Source organism: Ambystoma mexicanum, chromosome 3q, assembly GCF_040938575.1.
Source record: "Ambystoma mexicanum isolate Mex_15411 chromosome 3q, UKY_AmexF1_1, whole genome shotgun sequence".
Taxonomy (NCBI): domain Eukaryota; kingdom Metazoa; phylum Chordata; class Amphibia; order Caudata; family Ambystomatidae; genus Ambystoma; species Ambystoma mexicanum.
In genome coordinates, this window is record NC_090926.1 from 349,892,506 (window position 1) to 349,910,328 (window position 17,823).

Here is a 17,823-nt window from a genome sequence, read left to right on the forward strand (position 1 = left end):
GAACTGTTTTATTTTCATGACCTGCCTTTTTCTCTCCCTTTAACTTAATTATTGGAGTGCCATCTAAGTTACGCGCTCACATCTGTTTTTACAAATAGTGGTGTTTTGATCTAGACTTGTCTAATAATTAAGGGAAGTGTGTATACTTTATCTGACTGTGTTTGAACTTGCTTTGATTTAGAGTGCTTAGTTTATTTCCTAAAGTGTGCTTTAAATAAATAATTATATACTTTTGATACCACGCTCTGGTCAGTGTTTGCTTGCTCTACTGTGTTTTAGCTCTATTGTGTATCCTCTGTATACTGCCCTACTCATCTTGAAAGAAGTCTGACTGCTCAGCCACAGCTACCAGGTAAATTTGGGTGGTGCAGACTGCTGCCAATTGGGTTTACTGCTTACTCATGTAGTCTTAATCTTCTTGCAGTGTTCCCCAAGGGAACTGCACAGGATTCTGCCTAACAGGCAAGATTTATTTCAACTAGATATTTCGTATCTGGGAGGACCCTTTTTTGCTGCAACATGCTATTTAGCATTCGATAGAGAAAGCAAAAGCGTGTGAAAATGTGTCTTATTAGCACGCCTCTATTTGTGCTCAACTGAACCCTTTACCATTATCACACTCTCCTAAGTCTAAGCCTTGCTGCTCATCCGCACCAACCAGATAGGGTTTGGCTAGACATTAGTGTCTGTCCCTGTACATCAGAACATCAGAGTAAAGTAGCCTCTCAGAATCCATCCACAGGGCTGATTCTGAAAATCCACCGTAACAAGCCTCAAATATGAAACACTTCTGTGAAGTCTTTTTTCACATTGTTGGTTTTGAACAATTGGAATGTACTTCAAAAAAAAGGAAAAAGTGCCTGAAGACACCACATATCTTGGCCTCTGGGAGAGGAGCTTAGGCCTAGATTATTGGCTATAGGACAAAAGGCCCATCATAAGGGTTAAGACTAAAGTGAGTTTTTCCCTTTTGCTTCAACAAAATTGTTCAGAGGAACACCATCTCGCCCTCTTTTGCAAAGCATGTTATCTATGCAATAACCAGGGCTAAAGAACTATGCTTTTTTTAAATGTTGGAGTAGTTCCTTCTAATGCCATTTGGTAAACTACTTTTCCTTTTTTCAGGGTCCGTCAGAACTGTTGAAGAGAGTCTGGTACACTTCAAAGAGGCTGTTGCAGCGTCAGGCCTAAATGGTTTAAAATAAAAATCTCATTTTGCATGGGTAGAGGGTAGCAGTGTATCAGGTATTACAATATCAAACCTTTTCACAATGGCTAACTTTGCTTGTGAGCACAGCTACTTGCAGAGTAAATTCAGGCAGGCTGTAGTCCTACTTGTAAAGGTTGGCAAGCTGCAGCTCATTACAGTGAAACATATGGAACTAGTCACTTACCTGCAACTCCTGTTCTCCAGCATTGCATCTTCCATAGATTCACATGCTGTGTGACTGTGTGAAGTTTGCCTAAAGGGTATGGTGCGAGAGATGTTAAAGCTTGGACAACGACCAGGGTGTGCAAAGAGCGCTCTGCCGGGGTAATCAGCGATCCAAACAACACTGGCAATACAACGGGTTCATTGAGATGAAACGCGGATGCCACCCTGGGCACAAACGAAGGGTTGGTGCATTGGACCACTTTAGATTTGTTGAACGTCAGGTAGGGGCCCTTGCAGGAAAATGCTTGCATTTTATCCACCCAACAAGGACCAGGAAAGCAGTCTTCCAGGATACTAATGTGATCAGGGCTTTGTTCATTGGCTCAAACAACGGCTTCATTAGAGTGGAATTGAGCTCTGCCGGTCGTTTGATTGGTGGAAAAGAACAGAAGAGACCTTTGAGGAACTCTTTGACGAATCTTTAGGAACACAGAAGGTGTATACCTTGAGGTAGCTGCTAAATGCACCTTAATGTACGTCAAGACGGTGGCTGGTTGAATGGTGCAAGGATCTAGCTTTTTGGATCTGCACCATATCAAACCTTTTCCATTTGCTGTTGTAACAAGCAGGTGCAGAGGGAGCGCAAGCCTGCGCCAGAATATCCCTGCAGTCTTGAGGTAGTGCGAGAGAGCCAAATTCTAGGAAGACAGGAGCCAGGCCGTCAGGTTGAGGGAGGCTGTGTCGTAGTGTAGGACGTCCCCTCTGTTCCTGGACAGCAGATCGTGATGAGGGTAGAGTCTCACTGGGGGAGCCGAGGAGCGCTCTAGGAGGTTGGAGTACCAGAACTGTCTCGGCCCTGCAGAGGCCATTAAGATCAGTCTGCACCAATATTGTCTGAAGACACTTAGGACTTGCGGAATCGGAGGAAATGCGTAAAGGAATTTCCCTTTTCACAGGAACGAGAAGGCATCCCCTAAGCTTTCCCGGCGGATAAACCTGCTGGTGAACACTGTGCACAGTTTGTTGTGCTATGTGACGAAACGGTTTATATCCGGGGTACCCCAAAAGAATAAAACCTCTTGGAGCTGACCCCCCGTAACTCCCACTTGTGATAGGCGCAAAGTTCTCTGCTAAGGAAATCCACAATGGTATTCTGAAGTTCTGGAAGAGGAATGAGGAACATATGATGTTTTAACATCTAGTACCACAGGGACTGTGCATCCAACAACAGGGATGGATATCTTGTTCCTCCCTGCTTGCATATGTAGAACATTGTGGTGGTGTTGTCTGTCAAGATTAGCACCACCTTTCCGATGACTCTTGGAAGGAATGACTTGAGCACCAAAAAGACTGCGTGTAGCTCTAGCAGATTGATATGGAGAGTTTTCTCCTCTTCCACCCAAAGGCGTCGGACATGCAGGTTGTCTGAATGCGTGCCCCAGCCTTAGTGGGAAGCATCCGTTGGGACCGACCTGGGAAAGGGGAAGCTAAAAGGGGGCGGCCTGGATTACATGAACCTTGATGGACCACCAGTGCAGCTCTTTCCGGAAACGTTGGGTCAGATTGATCCGATCCAGCCAAGACCCCAAGACGTGTTGCCAATGAGCATCGAGGAGCTCTTGCAGGGGCCGCATGCAGAGCCTGAAGTTGGTTAATTTTCATAGGGATGCAGGAGGGCATCATGCCTAACAAAGACTTGTAGCGGAGGGCAGATGCTGCCGGAGACACCGAAAGGTGCTTCACTTTGGCAAGAAGGGTGAGCACCCTTTCCTTTGACCGGGATGCCCTGCAACATAGTGTGTTGAGATGTGCACTCAGGTACAGCACCTGCTGAGGGGAAACGATACATGATTTTGGGTAGTTGATGGAGAAACCCAGGGATTGCAGGCAGTGAATAGAGAAGTGCTGAGCTTCGCCTTGGTGTATGACAGTGCCCTCACCAACCAATCATCAAGATATGGTAGATGCGAGTGCCTGTCCAACAGGGATGCACTACCACTGGGGAGAGGCATTTGGCAAATACCTGATGTGCGGACCGGAGGTCCAAGGGTAGACCCTTGCACTGGTTGCCGACTACTTCGAAATGCAGGTAGCGCCAGTGTTTCCAGTGAATAGGGATGTGAAAACAGGCATCCGAGATCTGGAGGTGCCAGAAAAGTGCTGTGTTGCAGTTGTGACTATACCTGCTTTAGTGCGGCCATACAGAAGGTTTGGGCCTTTAGATATTTGTTTAAAACTCTGAGATCTAAAATAGGTCTCCAACCCCCAGTCTTTTTTCTTACCAGGAAGTACATGGAGTAGACTGCTTGACCTCGCTGTGTGGGCAGAACCTTTTTTATGGCCCCCTTGCACAGCAACGACCAAACCTCCTACTGCAGCAGATGATGGAACTTATCTGTTTTTCTGACCAGAAGGATGGTAGGTGGCCCCTTGACCTACTCCAGTGTATGGACCTGCTGGATGAGCACCCATTTGTTGGTGGTGGTGTTTCTCCACTCCTGCACGAATTGTCACAGTCTTCCTCCCACTGGGGTGCTAAAGTGTGAAGGGCACAACCCTGGCCAGGTCAGGGCTGTTAAGATGGCTGGCCCCTGGAATGAGAGGAGCCCTGCCAGCGCTGGTTTCCTCTGTAGGACTGGGACTTATTTTTGAAAGGATCCACAGTGTATAATGGCTTTCAGAATTCCACCCAGGATGCAGCCAGGGCCTACGGTGTTGTAGACACCGGGAGCTTGGTTTTGCAGGCAGGACCCTTAGATGGTGCACAGGATCCTCTAGGTCGTCTGGATTTTGGCTCTCAATCCAGCTGGGAGTTTGGTCATAATGCGCGGATACCCCAAACACCACATAACTGGACCTAATTTTGGTTGACTGGACACTTTATTTGGCTCCAGAGAACCTGGTGGAAGAGAGAGCTTCAGAAGGAAATCATACCTCAGTAAACATGTGTATACCCTCTGAAAACCAAGTTCCATAGTATCATTATTTGGGGCGACTGTCCCCAGGTGTTCTGATTCCGATTTGTCCAGTTTCATGGATCCCTGAGCTTTGAGTGTAGAGTGTCATAACTATTCACCTTCTGTGGGCGTGATTCCAATTCTCGAGTGACCCTTCTCGTGGCCTCTGGTACTATGACCTCGCACCTGAGCTCCTCTGGAGGAGTCCCCGAAACACCCCAGCCGGTTCGCTTTTCACCATAATGTAAGAAGCAATTCTCTCATTAAACCCTGCAAACACTGCAAACTCTTTAAGAGTAACAATCACCTTTACTTGTAAACAGCCATTGTGGAATTTTTAGAGCAAGCCTTTTCCTTGTATTTTTAAATATTCCTGTGATTTCCTATGTGTGTTAGAGTGATGAATCTAAACAAAAGAGGCAAGGGTGTTGGGGCTAGCTAGCCTTTTTGGTTGTAACCCCCGAGCTTCTATCTGGGGCTACAACCAAAAGACCCGGGGCAATAGCCCCCTCAGCCCCCCCAGCAACGCCTCTGAAAAGAGGCGATAGCTGGACGGTCACTTCTGGCATCACTCTGGGAATCCTCCAGACGATAGTTCTTTGCCTGCCAAGCCATTACAAAAGGGGAAAGGGGAAAGACCATATGTAAACCAGGCCAGGTCCCACACCAAAAGGGGCAGTCCAGCCCAAACTGCTAGGTCACATCCCTTCTGCATGGGACCACAACCATCTCCAGACATGTTTTGGTTCATTAGGCGTCAGTGAGGAGTAGCTTGGGTCTCTAGGCCCAGCAGGCACGGGACCCACGTCTGGGCATAGCCGTCCCACTCGGGGTGACTAAAGCAAAACAAAAGAGGTGATGTGTGGAAGGTTTAGAATTCATATTAACCTCTGGCATCGCTCTGGGCACCCCTCCAGACTTTTGTTCTAAACCTGCCAAGCCATTACAGAAAGGGGAAAAGACCATTTGAAAATCAGGCTTGATCCGACCGCAAAAGGGGCAGTCCAGCCCGAACTGCTAGGTCACATCCCTTCTGCAGAGGGTATGCCCAGATGTGGGCCCCTTGCTCGTTGTGCCATAGGGAACCAGGATGCATCTCACTGATGAGGACCAGCATAACTGAAACATGTCTGGGATTGCTTGTGTTCCCGTAAGGATGGGACGTAGCCTAGCAGTTCAGGATGGGCTGTTCCCATTGGTGGCAGTAACTGACTGATTTGCATATGGCTGGATCCCTTTTGCAGTGGCACAAATGGGCTAAAAAATGGTTGTGTGGAAGATTGGCCAGAGAAGTGCCAGTGGTTCAGATTTATTCAAAACCTTCCACCCATCAATTATTTGGTTATAGAGTGATACATCTGTTAGGAATATGGGGAGGGAATGGCAAAGTAAAAAACCTTGTGCCTTTGTTTCTCTTGATGTAAACAGTCCTTTATAAACCCTTTACTGTATTTTTCACACCTATCTGATTTCGGATGATCGACGGTGCCAAATGTTACTAAACCCTCCATGGGTCTTGTTATACTCTTTACTGTTATTTACTGCTTAAAAGAGACAATGTGCATTTTGAGGTTCTTATTTGAACTGTGGTTGCTTAATGCCATACTTGAACACCTCACCGCAGGTATTCAGAAAAACCTAACAATACCCCTCAATCCAATTCTAGTAAGATCTTTCCTCGCCAAAGTCCCACCCATTATTATTATTTCTTTCTTTAGAGGGGGCCTCTCGCCCCCGCCGTTCTCCTTCTCCAGTGTCTGCCTCCAACTCACTCTAAACTCCTCTTCCCCATTGATCAATCCATGTACCAACTCTTTCTTGCACTCCTCTCATCCTACTTCAACTCTAGCCTTTCCCCTTGCACTCTGCCCCCCATTCTTACTCTCGCTGTTCTGCAGTGTCAAACTCCTGCTCCATGCCCTCACTATTTCTATTTTCTATTATCATATTGTTTAAAGTGCCGACCTAGCTCAAGAACAGCTGACCACTGTACAGGGTGTGGGTAGTCAGCGTATAGGTTGTTATCTATACCGTGATAGAGTTCCAAAGGGTGGGTGTGTGTCTACTACTGCCACTTTCTATACCCAGTTTCGGGGAAAGAAACGCTAACCGTTTCAGCAAGAGCATGTGGATGGTTCACACCACTGCTTGCCCTTCTACTGCCCGAAGTGCATCAGGTATTGTAATGAGTGCTTGATGCTGCTTTGTGAGTCGTAGCAATAAACAGGGCCTACTATTTTGGAATTTGTTGGCCTGGTAAGTGTGTATAACAGACTACACCTTTGCTCCAGTGTGTTTGCATGTTGTGTCCCCGTTACATGCTGCTTCGTTTCAGCACCTCCTGACCACAGTAGTGCATATTTTAAAATGTAAGCCCAACATATATATTACATATCTAGCATTGTACAATTGTGTGTTGTATCAGGTTTAGATGTCTAGGTCTACTTGGGCATGAAAGGATTAGGTATACATATAGGAAATTATAGCAGGCCCAATAGTTGGATCACCAAATGGTCTTTGATGTGACTTCCAGTCTCTGGTATGCCTGAAGGAATTTGGTGCTGAGGATGACAGACTGATTTTTGCTATTACCACCCACTGGTGTAGGAGTTTCTTTAGCCTTTATGGAGTAATGTGATTGAGGTTTCACCTGGGTGACATTAACTACACATTTTTGTATGTACTGTGGAAAATATTTACTCAAAGGATTGCTGCAAGACTCGTCTTGCACACATGTGAAACCCTTGCCTTTCCTTATACACACTGAACATTTGCAAAGTTCATGAACTTTGCAGCGCACAGAACGAGGAAGCCATCAGAAGGATGCCAAGAGAAAAGGCTGCTGTTAAGCAGAATACTAAATGCAAGGACGTTTGGGATAGCATTGTCATATAAAGGAGGAACCTTTCTATAAGATAACAGCGTCATGCAAAAATCTCTTTACAGAGTGGATAGTCTATATTGCAGTGTTGCTAAAATGTACAGTTTGCAGTTTTACTACACAAAAAGCAGACACAGGGCATTAGTAAGCCAAAACAAAAGTAGCCTATAGCAAAATATCCGTGCAAGAAAATCATGATGAACCCAGAAAAAGTGTGAATATCTTAAATCTAATCCTTGCTGTATAGCTAACCAGTGTAAAGCTTTTGGCACCAGACTGATGCGCTTTTGCTGGGGGCTACAAATCAGCCGATCAAATTAAAATTTAGAGTCATGAAGAGATAATTGCAGAAATACCAGGATATAAACCCATTACAAGTGTTGCTATGGAGACACTCCTCCAATTACAGACAGGGATCTTTTTGTGACGGCAATACCTTATCTAGCCCACAACCAGAAACTCTTTATATTTGGGCTACAAATCCCTTCGAAGGAAGGTAACTTTATTTATGAAGCAGACATTGGTGTGATCTGGGCAGCAAACATTTTAGAAACAGGATATTTGAGAGCTGGCACACACCTGCATGTTGCCCCATGCTCCATCACCGTTGGTGTTCAAACATGTCTCAAGACGCAGTTGGGCACCCTGGCCAGCGAGTTTCGTGTCCACACACAGAGAGGTACCTACATTACGCATCTGCAAGTGTGAAGCATACCGAAACAATTTTCATTAGAATTTAGCATCTTTGATACTTGAAAGAGCATTTTATATCAACGATAAAGTAAAATGAAAATGACATTACTTGCCTTGGGTAGTAAAACTAAATTTCAGAACTCTGGTTCTTCCTTTTTGGTATCGCAATATGCACAGTTACAGCGTTGACAGCCTCTTTGCTCAGAGAAAGGAGACTACAGGTCACAAAAGCTAGTTATATTGAAAGGGCTTTAAATGTGGGACCAGTTTAACTTCAGGCCCTTCATAAAGGGTCTACACAAACCTTACTAAACAATACTGATAGAAAATGTATTAAATCGATTGAAGTACCACCCACCAAACACTTGGCAAAGGTTTGCTTTACCACGTTACAATGATCACCAACTAAAAATAAGGTGACATCAGTTTTTGGCACAGGGCTGTCAAGCCAAAGAAACTGATCTGTCTCACATAAACGTAACTTATTGACAGAGAAGTCTAAAGTTCAAGTATAACTAACCAACACATCGAAATACTTTTTTTTACAAAAGTGCACAAATGAAAAATATTTCAGGCAAGTGTTCTATTTTTAAATAGGATTCTAAGCACTGTGTTTTACACCACCAGTATCTGCATATCCCTGCATTAAAAACCTGTACTTTTTTTGTCAAAATCAAATCGATCTAATGGCTAAACACTGACCGCAAAGAAACCAGAAGCATTTGCAGGTCTGAAATGCATCTGTGAGGACCGGGGTGCCCGGCCAAACCCTATCGGAGAACAGAGCCTACCAAACCTTATAAGGGAGTGGAGAGGCGACACCTGCAGTGGTGCCCGTGATACACCTGACACAGAAAGCAGGGGGCTGGAATCCCTGGGCCTAGCCCACATGGGCACACCTCCCAGCTGCGCGAGAGGTCTGACGCCCAGGAGCCGAGACAGACTTTGGCTAAACCCCTCGGAAAGGCTTTGCATCGGCAGGATCACAGGGGGTAGCAGGCACTATGGAGGCCGGCAAAGGAGTGTGGCTCCGGGACGTCATGGCGGGACAGCTAGCTGCAGGAGCCTGCCGCTCCGGTCTCGCTAATGTTGGACAGTGGAGAGGAGACCCCCACACATGCAGGACCCGTGCCTGGGTAGTCAAAGACACACGCCGGGAGGACCGGGTAGGAAAGGAAAAAAAGAGACGAAACACGGCGGCCATAGGAGGGGAGGGGGGGGTCCCACAATCACCCAATAACAAAGGAGGAAAGGGTGGGAATCCTGAGAACCAATGAGGAAGGGGACAGGGGGTGGGGGTGAGTAGCATATATAAAGGAGGGACTCAAACATGGAGCTGAGTGTCATTCTGCTTCTTGCAGGAACAAGAGACTGAAGCAGAATACACCTCGGGCATATTGAAGGAGGAGCTGATCACAGTCATCCTGCAGGGCCTGAGGGAAAGACCTAATCAGAGACTAACTGCATCCGAAAAGAGGGACCAATTGAAGGGCAATGCTGTAATTGTCCCTTTCCTGAGCAAATAAAGGAAACTTCTTGAATACAACCTGGTGTGATGCGAGTATCCTTTGGTAGAACCTCTCACAGCATCCTTTGTAATAATATTGCTTTATTGTAATAATATTGCTAAAAAGCAACATATGAAGAGTGGAGAGAAAATAGGGTTATACTAACTCTGACAACTAGCATTGTACCCATCAGGTGACCATGTAGTATTTACTATGTGGATCTGTCTAAACGCAAAGCAAGAATTCAGTGGCACAAACACTGTTTAAATATTAGGACACAGAACTTAAAATCTACAAGATCTAAAGATTTTTAAGAAAAAGGATATCAGATTCATGAAGATTCCAGATATTAGTGACAATATAACCATCTTGAAGGGGACAATTTTATTCACATTTCTACAAGAAGCTTACTGAATAGAGTTCATTTGATTACTTCAGGAGACACAAATGAGAAACGTAACCCGCATTGCTTCAGGGATCTGCAACCTTTCCCTCACCAGTTGTTTTGGACTACAACTCCTATCAGCCCAGGGCAGCATAGTCAAAGGAAATGGATCATGGGAGTTGTGATCTAAAACATCAGGAAAGCCACAGTTTCCAAAGCAGAGCTTTCTGTAAATAGACTTCCTGTTTTTGCTATGGCCCGCTGAGACCACATGAAATCTTTTTAGTGCAACAAGCAGCAGTGTGTCACTGCCAGTTAGAGACTTCCTTTTACTTTTTGATATATGTTAGATAACTGTTTTGATGGTTGTATGTTTTTTATTCATAACTCCATGATTTACACACACAGGTAGCCACTGGCAGCATACTGAGCATAGACTGAGCATTATTTTCTAAATATTCTTAGTCTGAAAATATGTACATGGATGTCATTCTATGCATATATCCTCTGCGACAAGGATATGGGAGCAGTTTCTTACCTGTAACTCCATTTCTCCAGCGTTGGTATCTTTCATGGATTCACATGCTGTGAATATTTCCCGTCAGGCTGTGAAACCTCGGCAACTTTAACCTAGCCTTTTCCTATGGAAAACTTCAACACCTTGGTGTCCTATCGACGTCCTTTTTGGGTGATTTAGGCTACCAAATAGGATGTTCGGTATAAATAGTCCCGCCCCCACGGCTTCCCTTCAGATTTTAGCCTCCAAAGTAGAGGAAACCTGAATCCCGGTTTGCCTGCAGGGGGAGGCTGGCAGGCGCACATGAATCCATGAAAGATACCAACGCTGGAGAAATGGAGTTACAGGTAAGAAACTACTCCCTTCTCCAGAATTGGATCTTTCATGGATTCACATGTTGTGTAGATTATATAGCAGTACAAATAACCCTTGGAAGTGCATAACAGGCAAACCAACCCCATGCCATAACCACAAACATAACAAATAACACCAAACAACATGCATGATAACAGACCCAGCAAGTGATAGAGTAAAACACAAAACCCGGAAGCTGCGGAGCTTACCTTATTGAAACAGGCGTTGAAGAACCACCCGTCCTACCTGTACATCTTCCACATGCTGCTGACACAGACAATAGCGTCTGGTGAAGGTATGCAGCACCGCCCAAGAAGCTGCCTGGAAAAGGTCAATGAGCGGGATTCCAGCCCAGAGCGCCGACGACGACGCAGTGGACCTTGTAGAATGGGCCTTAGGATTGCCCTTGAAGGGCTTGTCAGCCTTTTCGTGACAAAAGTCAATTGTGGACAAGACCCAACTGGAAAGTCCTTGCTTGGAAATGGATCGTCCCTTGCTGGAGGGACCAAATACCACAAACAGCTGTTTCGACTGCCTGAAGTCCCGAGTATGGGCCAGATAAAACGTGAGCGCCCTCTTAACGTCCAGAGAATGTAGGGCTCTTTCCGCCGGCGTGATCGCCTTAGCGAAGAACGAGGGCAAGGCAATTGTAGCGGGTTTGTGAAACTCTGAAGGCACTTTTGGTATGTAGTGCGGATTAGTAGACAGGAAAACCTTGTCCCTCATGAATCGCAGGTACGGTGGGTCAATGACCAGCACCTGAAGCTCCAAAATCCTGGCAAATGTGATTGCCACTAGAAACGCAACTTTCCACAAGAGTGACTTCAAGGACGCACTCGACATGGCCTTAAACAGCAGTTTCCTGAGTGCAGCAAGAACCACATACCGGAGCAAACCTTTTCTCCGGGTGAAACGTCGGAAAAAGTCCTTTCAGAAAGTGCTTAACCAGTCTGTCACTGAATAGAGGAGTAGCATGACACCGTCTGGTGAATCTGGAAATGGCCGCTAAATGCACCCTGAAGACAACGCCAGGCTCCCCTGTACCAGATGCAGAAGGTATGGGAGAACCTGTGCCAGAGTAACCTCCAATGGCCCTACTCCCGGATGCTGTTCACACCAGGCACAGAATCTCGCCCATTTCTACTGTATGAGACATTATTGGAACGCCCCTTTGCCGCCTCCAGGATACAACGGCACTCCTGTGAAATAACTAAATGACCAAACTCGGAGTGTCAGGAGCCAGGCAGCCATGCTCAGAGATGCCGGATCGTGATGCCACACTCTCCCTTCGTCCTGTGATAGTAGATCCTCTTCCTCCCCCAGACGAAGCAGCTCTTCCACCGCTAGATGAAGGCGATCTGAGAAGCACGTCGTTCTGCGTCAGAATGGGGCGACTAAGATTATTCTGCATTGGTATCTGCGCACCCACTGTATCATCCACCGAAGCAGCGGAAACAGAGGGAACACATACCCGAAGAGGCCTATCCATGGGAACGAGAACGCGTCCTCTTTTGACCCTGCATGAGCCACCCTGCTGGCAAACAATGGGCACTGCTTGTTCTTTGGTGTGGCAAATAAATCGAGAGGGGGGAAACCCCCACTTCCTGAAGATCTTCGTCAGCTGCTTCTTCAGCATCCACTCATGCACTTGCCCCCTGTCCCTGCTGAGAGCGTCTGCCTGCACATTCTGGATCCGCGGCAGATGGTAAGCCGTAATGTTAATTCCCTGAGCAATGGCCCAATGCCACACCTCCTGAGACACTCTGGACAGGAGCCGAGAATGCGTGCCCCCCCGTTTCCTTAAATAGAACATTGTGGTGGTATTTGTCGGTCAACACTCGAACCACAGCGCCTCGGTTGCAAGGGAGAAAGGTCTTCAGGGCCCAGTGCACTGCTCGCAACTCCAGTAAGTTGATGTGCAATCCTGCCTCCTCCCGGGACCACAGGCTCTGGACCTGCGACGGGACGAGGTGCGCCCCCCAACCCATCTGGGAGGCGTCTGCCACTATCAGGAACTGAAAATCCAGCTCCAGCAGTCCCTTCGAGATGACCGCCTTGTCTGACCATAACCCTTGACTATGCAACCATCTGGCTGCAAGAAATTCTTGTACCGGTTGCATGAACAAGCGACAGTTCGGGATAAGCGGAATGCAGGACGCCATGGACCCCAGCAGTGACATGTAACTGCGGACCGGGACCACAGTTTCTCTGCCCCATTCGGCTGCTCTGGACTTAGGCTTTACCACTCTTTCCTCCGACGTCTTCACCAGATTGTCCTGTATGAGAAACTGGGCACTGAGAAAAACCAACTCCCTGGATGGCATCAGAAAGGATGTTGTGAAGTTTACTGCGAAGCCCAGTCATCGTAGCAGGCTCATGGACACCTGGAGAGACTCCCACACCCTTTCCGGTAACAGCACCCGTACCAACCAATCATCCAGATATGGGTACACATGATGCTGCTCCCTGCGGAGGAAGGCAGCCACTGGAGCCAGACACATCCTGCAGCATAAGCATCTTGAACTTCAGGCATTGCAGATTCTTGTTCAACGGCCGAAGATCTAGAATAGGCCTCCATTTTCCATTGGGCTTTTGGATGCACTGGTTTGATCGCCCCTTTCGTCAACATGAGTTCGACCTCCTGCTGCAAGACAGGCAGGTGCGGCTGCACCACATGCACAGGCGGAATTGGGAGTTGAGGGCACCGAAACCCCAACGAGTGGCGAAGACATACCATATGCAGTACCCAGCGGTCTGTAGTAAGATTCCACTCGTCGACTGCAACCTCAGTCGCGGGAGGAGGCAAATGTGGCATTACCAGAGGCCCCTCAAAACGCCCGTAAAGGAGCGAAAAAAGCGGCCCGTTTGCAGGGACTTCACCGTTTGTGTCTTCCTTCATGCCCTTGAGCGCCTCATCTATCTTCTTGCAAAAGAGCAGTTCCGCCTCACAGGGCATATCCACAACTTTATGCTGGACTTCTGGACGGAAGTCAGTGAAGCGCAACCACGCCTGCCTACGGAGAACACCACCATTATTAATTTGTTTAAAGCCAGACTCCGCCAAGTCCACTGCAATGTTGATACTGTGGTTGGAGGCCTCCTCCCCCTCTCGAACCAGCAGCATAGCTTCCTTGTGTTGTTCCAGGAGATGTTCCAAGAGCGGGGCCAACCAGTGCCACATCTCCCTGTCATACCTGGCCATAACGGCCAAGGAATTTGCCACCTTCACTGTCGTAGCGCCCACCGTGAGGACTTTCTTCCCGAAAGCATCTTGTTTTCTGGCCTCACTGTCCCGTGGCGTAACACACTTGTGGTGGCTCCTCGCCTTCCGGTTTGCCGCTGCTGAGACATGAGGCACTTGGGGTTGAATCAGGTGCCTTAAATTTCTTCCACAGACGTCCCTTCATGGCTGGTTCTGAAAAAGGATGGTGAATCGTGAGCAGGCCCTCCTGCCACACATGGTCTAAAATGAAGACCGAGAAGACTGCCTTTCGTCGCTTCCTCTACTAGGCGGTTCCACCTCCAGGTCTGTAGCCCACGTATCATCTCTCCTGGGCGACGAGGACACCATCGACAACGTGTCACAAGGCCTGCTCTCCTGATCCGAATCGACCAGCTCTGCTTCCTCTGGATGACTTCTTGGAAGGCCCAATCCCACCGGTGACGGCAACATCAGCCGCACCAGAGGCGAATCCCTGGGGAGACTCGGGCGAGGGGCCTCAACAGGCACACTACGCACCACTGGAGCCACCGGGCTAGGAGCCGCTGGAAGTCTTACATCCAAGTATCCCAACAATGACTACAGTAGTACTGTACTCCTAGTACTTAACACCTGCATGGACAGCAGTGAGTGTGGGTTTACCAACGGGTACAGGGGCGCCCCAGCCCTAACCCCACTAGACGGACCTGCCTCCCGCAGACCCAATGCCAATGACAGGAAACCTGGTTCATGCTCCTCCTCCAGACCCAAGAAAACTGAATACGAAGCCCTATCCTGATGGAGAATGTCCACCGGGAGCAACGGCCCGAAGCCGGCCCCACACTGGCACGGATTCCCCATCGGCAATAAACCACCATCCGCCTTCCAGCTTCGTCGTCAACAGCAATTCCGGGCCACTGACAGTCATGGCCGTAGACGGAGCCGATGACACCCCCGTCGGCGAAGGAAGTGAGGATTGTACCACAACCGTGGACGACGGAACCGTGGACGACGACCTTGTCGACGACACTAAGGCCTCCACACCATGGTTGAATTGCCGGAACGGTGCTTGGACGAGTCTCGCCGGAAGAGGACCTACGCCGGTCCTTAGACGACGAGTGCTTCGAAGAGGACTCTCTCACCCTCGCCTTCTCCAGCGACACAGACTTCTGTGCTGACTTCTCAGGCCCATCACTCAACCCCTTGGACTTGTCTGGTCGCTCCGACCTAGAGAGCGAAGAGCTACCCACACCTTTGGACCAATGCGTCTTGGATTCAGAGGAACCACCTTTCCCCACCTCCGATGCCGGCACCTCCGTGCGTTGTTTCTTGGCGGGGGGTTCAGCGAACATCGCCCTCCACTGCGTAGATGCCTTCACCGCCGGACCAAGGACTTGCTTCCCCGGGATGAAACCTCCAAACCAGGGTAAGCGCCCTCGTTGAGCCAACTAATCAGCCAGCATTCGCGGTCTTTGTGTTTTCTGAGAAAACCCAAGACAGATCTCACAGGCATCGTCAAATGATTAGGGTAAAGGCAATACAGGCAATCTGCATGGCCGTCCCCCTGTAAGACCTTTTTTGGCCGCAGGTAGCGATTCTTTCTGGCCAACAGACAACATAATGGCCGGTAGTACGAAAAACACGTGTAGAACACGAAGAGTAGACAAGGTGATTCCCAACTGTTTGGAGACGGCTGAAATCTGAAAGGAAGCCAGGGCTATTTATATCAAACGTCCTATTGGGTAGCCTAAAGCACTCAAAAAGGACGTCATTAGGACAATAAGTTGTCAAAGTTTTCCATAGGAAAATGCAAGGTTAAAGTCACCGAGGTTTCTCAGCCTAACAACGGGAAATATTCACAGCATGTGAATCCATGAAAGATCCAATGATGGAGAATGGGCAAATCAATATGCAATCTGTTGAGTAAACTTACTGTAGGTTGATTTCCACTAACTGAATGTGGTATGTAAATTAATTTGTACATAAATAAAGTGTTACTCACCGAAGTGACTAACATACTCCTAGTCCTTAGTCCCCTTTCCTCTATACTGCATGGGCGTCCCTCGCTAGGGACGGGAACGGAACCTTTTTCACCAGAAAAGTAACACTTTCCGTTTAAATTTATTTGCGCGTTGGGGCGCAGCCTTGGGAGCATGCGCTCCGTTGAACCTGCGCCCACCGGCGCCACACCTCAGTCCCCTTTGACGCATTGGCTGCATTAGAATGTTTAACAAACCTGCTAAATTTTTGGGGGGAGAATGGCGATACCTATGGAGGAAAGGGGACTAAGGACTAGGAGTATGTTAGTCACTCCGGTGAGTAACACTTAATTACGCCTACGTCCCGTCCCCTTTCCTCCAAAATGCATGGGCGGTTAGCACCGACAAGAAAAGCCCTGGGGAGGAAAGTGATTGTGGACTTTATGCAAACAAGTTACGCAGAACCGCCTGCCCAAAAGCAGCATCAACCTGAGCACTGGTATCCAAACAGTAATGCTTGCAGAAGGCTGATGGGGTGGCCCATGTGGCTGCCTTGCTAATCACCTGCCATGGAACATGGCATTGTAAAGAGACCACGGCTGCCTTGGCCCCAATTGTGTGAGCGTGCATGTCACTTACGACCACCTTACGCTGTGTCCTGTAAGCCACGTGAATGGCTGCAACCTTCCATCTGGCTATAGATGCCTTAGATGCTCGCTTGCCTGGTTTTGAACCACCGAAGGCAACAAATAAGGCGTCCGATCTGCAGAAGTTCTTAGTCCTGGCAAGGTATGATTTTAAAGCTCGTCTGACATCGAGACAATGGAGTACCCTTTCCGCCTACTCCACGGGGTTAGGGAAGCAGGTGGGGAGCACAATCTCGTTGAGATGTAAAGATGAAACAACCTTTGGGAGGAACCTAGGATGAATGCGAAGCACCACCTTGTCCCGATGAAAAACTGTGTAGGGTTCTGTGGTCACTAGAGCCCGATTCTCGCTGACTGCCATCCGATGTTAGGCCCACCAAGAGCGCTGTCTTGAGAGTGACTAATGTAATGTCCACTGTAGCCATGGGCTCAGACGGTTTGTGCGCCACGGCACTGAGAACCAGGTTCCGGTCCCAAATCAGGTGCGGGCGCTTGACCGGTGGGTGTAGTCTCGTTAGCCCCACTAGATGCCTTTTGACCACTTGGTTGGATGAAGAAAAGGAAGTCCTGCCTGAGTTACTGCATGCTCTGATGGCCGCCACATATGTTTGACACGTGTCCACCTACACCCCTGATTTAGCTAAATAAGCTATCGCACCTGGTCTAGCGTGCATGTCAGTGGGACCGCCGAGTTTTCTTTGGGCCAGAAACAAAATCTGGTCCACTTGCTTTTAAACTGTTTCCGTGTAGCCGGACTCCTGCCTTCCTGGATGATCTTTAGATTGTCCCGACTCAGCTGGAGATGTTGAAGCATTACCTGCTCAGGGACCAAGCTGCTAGGGTTAGTTTCTCCAGGGAGGGTTGGATCACCGCTCCTCCCTGATGGTCTGGCCCTAGAGGTAGGGGAACCAGAGGTTGGTTCGACAATTGCAACAGATCCAAGAACCACAGAGTCACTGACCACTGGGGAGCTATCAAAATGAGACACAGCTGGCGGGTTTCCCTGATCTTGACCATGGTTTTATGTAGAAGAGGGGTCAGGGGGAACGCATAGCCCCACATTCCATTCCATTGAATTTGCAGCACTTGCCCCATGGAACCTTGGCCCCGGCCACCCCAGGAGGTGAAACACTGGCACGTCCAATGGCTCTCTGTTGCAAACAGGTCTATGCTGGGGTGTCCCCATTTGATAACATTTCCTTAAGTACCCTCTGTTCAGCTGCCACTCGTAGTTATCCGAGCCCAGCCAACTGAGGCTGTCCGCCTCTAGATTCAACTCTCCCGGAAGGTGTACTGCCGAGATCCAGATTCCTTCTGCAATGGCCCAT

At 48.2% G+C, this 17,823-nt stretch overlaps 1 protein-coding gene across 1 annotated transcript in view; it reads right to left on the reverse strand.

Moving 5' to 3' along the window:
* The window catches only part of GALNT10 (polypeptide N-acetylgalactosaminyltransferase 10), a 1,380,999-nt gene that overhangs the window by 238,874 nt on the left and 1,124,302 nt on the right, over window positions 1-17,823 (reverse strand). The window contains exon 10 of the mRNA XM_069653980.1: window positions 7,793-7,909. Coding sequence (XP_069510081.1) covers window positions 7,793-7,909 — 117 coding nt within the window. The remainder of the gene's footprint in view (window positions 1-7,792; window positions 7,910-17,823) is intronic.